The 6,000-nt window shown below is 42.7% G+C and overlaps 1 protein-coding gene across 2 annotated transcripts; it reads right to left on the reverse strand.

Moving 5' to 3' along the window:
- Nucleotides 1-3,328: 3,328 nt before the first annotated feature.
- LOC120664107 lies at nucleotides 3,329-6,000 on the reverse strand. Of its 2 annotated transcripts, none has more exons than XR_005670770.1 (2): nucleotides 3,693-6,000; nucleotides 3,329-3,580 (listed from the first exon to the last, which is right to left on the reverse strand). XR_005670770.1 is itself a non-coding variant. In XM_039943114.1 (2 exons), the coding sequence occupies exons 1-2, from the start codon at nucleotides 3,926-3,928 to the stop codon at nucleotides 3,414-3,416; spliced, it is 408 nt and encodes a 135-aa protein (XP_039799048.1). In that variant the 5' UTR covers nucleotides 3,929-6,000; the 3' UTR covers nucleotides 3,329-3,413. The 2 variants fall into 2 exon arrangements, 1 of the variants encoding a protein (XP_039799048.1); XM_039943114.1 differs by having other exon boundaries at nucleotides 3,688-6,000.

Consider the following 6,000-nt stretch of genomic DNA (forward strand, 5'->3'; position numbering starts at 1 on the left):
TCCAGTGTCTGGGCTGATTTCAAGGAGGTCAAGGAAAATGATGTGCGAGTTGCTGCTATCTGTAACATTTGTAGCAAGAGATTGTCTGCTAGATCTTGTTCTGGTACTGGTCATTTGATTAGGCACCAGGCTTCCTGTAGGAAAAAGGTTGATCATGCTCATAGGGTCCAGTCTAGGCTTGCTCTGAATCGTGATAGTTTCCGCAACTGGGTTTATGATCCTGCTGTTGCTCGTACTGAGTTGTGCCGGTTGATTGCTAGGCTAGACCTTCCATTAGGCATAGGTGAGACACAGGCATGGGAGGATTACATTACTCGTGCTCATAATCCTCAGTTTGTTAAGGTTTCTAGACAGACCACTACTAGAGATCTTGGTAAACTCTTTGCTGATCGACGTGATGTGCTTATGAAATCTGTGTTGCCTGCTGCTTCTTCTGTTTCTTTAACTTCAGACATTTGGTCTGGCAATGCTAAGGAGGACTATGTTAGTGTGGTTGCTCATTATGTCAATTCTGATTGGGAGTTACAAAAAAGGGTTCTCGGTTTAAGGCTGATTGAGGTTAAACATTCTGGTGAAAACATTGCCGAAAGGATTGCTAGTGTGGTTGAGGAGTTTGGTTTGATTGATAAGATTTTTGCTGTCACTCTAGACAATGCTTCTTCTAATGCTAAGGCTATGGAGACTTTGGCACCTATGTTCTTTGGTTACTTGGGTTCTGATCCTGCACCTATAGCTTCTGATCCTAATAAGCGTAAGTATTGTCTTGTGCATCAACGTTGTGCATGTCATATCATTAATCTTATTGTCAAATCTGGACTGAAAAGGTTGAAACCTGTTACAGAAGATTTTAGAACTGCAATTAACTTTTTAAATTCCTCTAATCAAAGAATTGCACTGTTTAAGGAATATTGTAATGCTAAAGGTGTTAGACCTAGAAAGTTTGGCTTGGACATGGATGTTAGATGGAATTCCACATACCTGATGCTTAAACATTTGATGCCATACAAGGATATCTTTTCTGTGTTCATTAACTCTCATTATGGTTCAGAATTGTTGACTAGAAATCATTGGTATGCTGCTGAAAAGGTAATGGAATTTCTGGAACTCTTCTATGATTCAACTGTTGTTCTATCTGGTGTTTATTATCCCACAAGTCCACTTGTTTTGCATCATATCTTAGAAATTGCTTCTCATTTGCATGCTGCTGAAAGAGATCATAACCTTAGAACTATTGTTGCTCCAATGAAGCTTAAATTTCTTAAATATTGGGAGGACATACCACTGCTTTATTCATATGCATTCATACTTGATCCTAGAGCTAAGATGAGAGGATTCTTTAATGTGCTGGAATTACTTGCTGAAAGTATTGGATGCACTTACAGTTCATACTATGCTGATGTTAAAATTGAATTGTATAAACTGTTTACAAAATATGAGAACAAGTTTGGTGCAGCTAGATCTCAAAGGGTTGCACAGCCATCAGCTCAATCAGGTAAGAAAAAGCAGGCATGGGGAAGGATCTTTGGAGGCCGTGGTGGTTCTGGTTCAGGTGTTGTTGGTCCTCCTCCCTCTTCCACTTCATGTTCATCTTCCTCTGCTGTTAGTGAGCTCTCTGCTTACTTAGATAGTGATTGTGTCACTGCTTATGATGATGACTTTGACATACTTCTTTGGTGGCGTGACCATAAGCTAACCTATCCAATCCTATCTATAATGGCTAGAGATATCATGTCTGTTCCTGTATTTACTGTCTCTTCCGAGTCTTGTTTCAGTTTAACAGGAAGGATCCTTGAAGAGCGGCGACGGCGCCTCTTGCCAGAGAACGTGGAGATGCTTACCTGCATCAAGGATTGGGAGTTAGGGGCAAGAAGAGAACAGCATGAAGCCGAGGACACAGAGCTGGAGGAAGCATTCAAGAACCTCTTTCTTGATGATGAAGGAGCTGGTGGTGGTGGGGTTGTGAGCTGAGCTGAGACTCTGAGAGTGACTGAGAGGGTTATTTTGCTGTGAGATGAGTGAGTAATCTGTGGACTCACTGTAATTTTGGGTGGCCATTTGAACTATGCCACTGTGGACTGTAATGATTAACTTAATTAAGACTTTGAGAGCTGCCTGCACTCTTTTTTCCTTTCTAGGGTTTCTCACAAGGGTGAGTTTTACCTAGAAAGGTTTTTAATGAGGCAGCATTGCACATCAGCTCCTTTTTAGTTATTTCTTTGTGTTGCCTTCTCTGTTTCAGTGTTTCTTGATCTGTTCATTTGTTATCTGTTCTTGAACTCTTGGAGTCTTGAACTTGGAGTTGGAGTCCTACACTTATGTGTTTCTGTTTGTGAACTTTGAATGCCTGATTTATGAATTGGGAACTCAATTGTGAGTAGTTTGAGGTCTTTTTAGGGTACTGGGCCGTGGGCTGGCACGGCACGGCTAGTTGGCCGTGCTAAACGGGCTGGCCCGGCACAAAAAACGGCCCATAGTGCCGTGCCTGGGCCGAAGGCTAGGCACGAAGCCCGTAGCGGCACGGCACGATAGGCCCGTCGGCCCGTGACGGCCCGTCCAGTACCGGGCCGTGCCGGCCCGAGGTCGTGCCGGGCCGGGCCGGGCTGGCCCGTTGGCCATCTATAGGTATGATCTTTATTTCTATTTGAAACTCTATTCAGGACATGACTCGCAGTCAATAAAGCCTCCCCCCACCATGCTTTAGATAAACTAGCAATGTCTAACATGTCATTAACCAAGTCAGTCAACGTGCGGTTCTTTCTCTCAGCAACCCCGTTTGACTCGGATGAGTAGCGAGGCGTCCTCTCATGAATAATACCATGTTCCTCACAAAATTCATCAAAGATTTTAGGAAAACATTCACCACCACGATCTGACCTTAAACGTTTGATCTTTCTCTCTAGTTGATTTTCAACTTCGGTCTTATAGATTTTAAAGTAACCAAGCGCTTCATCCTTAGTTTGCAACAAATAAACATAGCAAAATCTAGACGCGTCATCAATCAAAGTCATGAAATATCTCTTTCCACCCTTTGTCAACACACCATTCATCTCGCACAGATCAGAATATATGAGTTAGAGTGGTGCCAAGTTTCTCTCCTCAACTGCCTTGTGAGGCTTTCGAGGTTGCTTCGATTGCACACAACTATGGCACTTTGAACCTTTGACAATAGTGAAATTCGGAATTAAACTCATGCTGGATAATCGAGACATTAAGCCAAAATTAACATGACATAAACGAGAGTGCCAAATACTCGCATCATCATTAACACATCGCAAATATGGTTCACTGACTTATTACAAAAATCTGCAAGGGAAAGGCGGAACAAGCCTCCGCAATTATAGCCTTTACCAATGAATTGTCCATGTTTTGACACAACTAATTTATTGGACTCTAACACTACCTTAAACCCATCCTTACACAGAAGGGAGCCGCTCACTAGATTCTTGTTGATAGTTGGGACATGCTGCACGTTCTTCAGCTGCACGATCTTTCTCGAAGTAAACTTCAGATCTATCGTACCAACACCACGAACAGAAGCATGTGACCCATTTCCCATCAGCACGCTTGAACCTTGGATGGCCTGATAAGAAGAGAACAAAGAGATGTCAGCACACACATGAACATTAGCACCCGTATCAAACCACCAACTCATGGCTTAAAATACTGAAAGTACAGTAGATAGATTACCGTACCCATCCTCAGTGCTTGCTAGTGTTGTCATGTTGACATCCTTGGATCCTGTCCCTGGATTAGCCTTTGCCTTGCGGTCTGCACGATTTGGACAGTCTCTTGCGAAATGTCCCCCATCACCGCACGTGTAGCAACCTCCTTTGAAGTTTGTTGTCTTCTTCTTCTTGAAGGTAGTAGTCTTGACAGGCTTGTGGGCAGCCTTCTTGTTCTTGCTGTGTGGGTGGTGCTTCTGCACCATGTTGGCACTAGAGTTACCCTCACCTCCATTCTCAGAAACATCCTTAGCCCGAGCTTTCTCCTCAACATCAAGAGATGCTATCAGGTTTTCAACTGATATTTTCTATCTCTTGTGTTTTAGAGTAGTGGCAAAATTCCTCCAAGAGGAAGGCAACTTTGCAATTATGCACCCAGCCACAAACTTGTCAGGTAAAGGACACTTCAGGAGTTTGAGTTCTTTGACAAGAAATTGTATCTCATGAGCCTGTTCTACAACAGAACGGTTGTTCACCATCCTGAAGTCATGAAAGCTCTCCATGGTGTATAGTTCACTGCCAGCATCTGTTGCATCATACTTAGCAACCAATGCATCTCACAACTCTTTTGCATCTGTTATGTGCATGTACACATCAACCAGACGATCAACAATAACACTTATCACGCATCCCACAAAAATGTTGTTGGCATCCGTGAACTTCCTCCTCTCCTCAGGAGAATGTTCACCTGCCGGAATACCAAGCCTCGCTTCCCATGCATGCAGCACAATAAGCCAGAGACGAACCTTGACTTGCCATCTCTTAAAGTGCACACCAGTAAACTTGTTTGGCCTCAATGCATCAGCAAAACCAGCCATAGTAAAATCAACATATTGCCTATATTAAGGTTTTTGGATTGTTGAAGTATTAGGCAATTGCATGATTAAATTCCGAAATAAATAAATCATGAACATAACTAGATCTAGCATGAACAACTCTATCATACTAGTGGCAAGGCACAACAGGATGATTAACACTGAGAACATGATTAAGAACTGGATGGAAAAACAGATTATGTACTAAGCCTTGGCTTTTGGAAAGACGAACAGAGATGATCGGACGAAGACAGTCTTGTTGACGGAGTGCAGCAGCCGATGTCGCAGACGACGGTTCGCCGCTGCGCCTGACTTGGATGAAGGACGAGCCGTGATGAAAATCTTAGAGCAGTCGCGCCGGGCGCTTCCCAAAAACCTTATTCGTCCTCTCCCGGTGCAGGATCTCAAGGACGGAGGTTCCGGAGACCTGCTCTCCCGATCGTCGGTGCACGCCGACGCTCGGGATGGATTTAGACTACGATGGCGGCACATCAGCGAGAAAGAGGCAAAACTCTAGGTTTTGTAACCCTAGCTCGGTTTTGTAACCTTAGCTTGAGTTGATGTGTTCTCTGGTGGTAGCCGATGGGTTAGATATATAGGAGATCCATAGGACCTCCTCAACTTCCCCTAACAATGTGGGATTAAAGGTTTGCACCCCTTCACCACTTCCTCATGCCCACATGGGCATTTGAGATTTATTTGGAATAGTTGAAATATTTAATAGGCCAAGCCCAAATTCCAACACAGGAAGCCGTCGCCCCCACTCCGACCAGCAGCACGCCACCAAGGAAGCCATTGTAGTATGTCTCTTTCAACTCTACAATCTTTATTCTCACATTGATGAACTTAAAAGTGGAGGGCGCTTAGGTATTTTGTTGATTTTACTTGCTGCATATTGGTTGAACTGAAAAGAGGAGGACACTTAACTATTTTAAATCTTGCTAAATGCATCAGAGGTTATTAGCTAACTTTTTTCTTTGCACAGTTACCTCTTTGCTGATTTACTGGCTCACTGAAGGTGAAGGTAAAATATCCTACTTTAGGTACTGTCTTCTTAATGATGCAAAAATTGGCTTTTGTTACAAACTGAATTAGCTCTTCTTAGGATAAAGGACATGGTGACCATATCATAAGAAGTTGGGAAATTTCTGAACGTCCACAACATCAACATTTGACAATACCTGACCTTGTGCAATGGTAGGACAATCTGAAATGTAAATTAGTTAATATTTTCAAATCCATTGATATTTTACTCACTAGACTCATGTATTTAATTTTTTGAAACTAATGGTAACATTCTTCATAAAAGAGTTCCTTGTTAATATATATATCTCATGCATACTATCTCTGCAGGAGTAGAACCTAAGCTGCAAGAATTTTCTTGACATATCTTTAATATTCGAAGCAAGTACCTTCTAGCTACGAAGTATCCTGGGAAGGATCTTGTGCAAAACTGGACAGGG

The sequence above is a fragment of the Panicum virgatum genome, chromosome 3N, assembly GCF_016808335.1.
Source record: "Panicum virgatum strain AP13 chromosome 3N, P.virgatum_v5, whole genome shotgun sequence".
NCBI classification, from domain to species: domain Eukaryota; kingdom Viridiplantae; phylum Streptophyta; class Magnoliopsida; order Poales; family Poaceae; genus Panicum; species Panicum virgatum.

Bases quoted from the DNA above. Each gene is read 5' to 3' on its own strand.
- LOC120664107 (XM_039943114.1), bottom strand. From the start codon at position 3,928: ATGGTGCAGAAGCACCACCCACACAGCAAGAACAAGAAGGCTGCCCAC. The intron at 3,581-3,687 runs GTAATCTATCTA...TCTTCTTATCAG, and splicing joins AAGCACTGAGGATGGGTACG to GCCATCCAAGGTTCAAGCGT.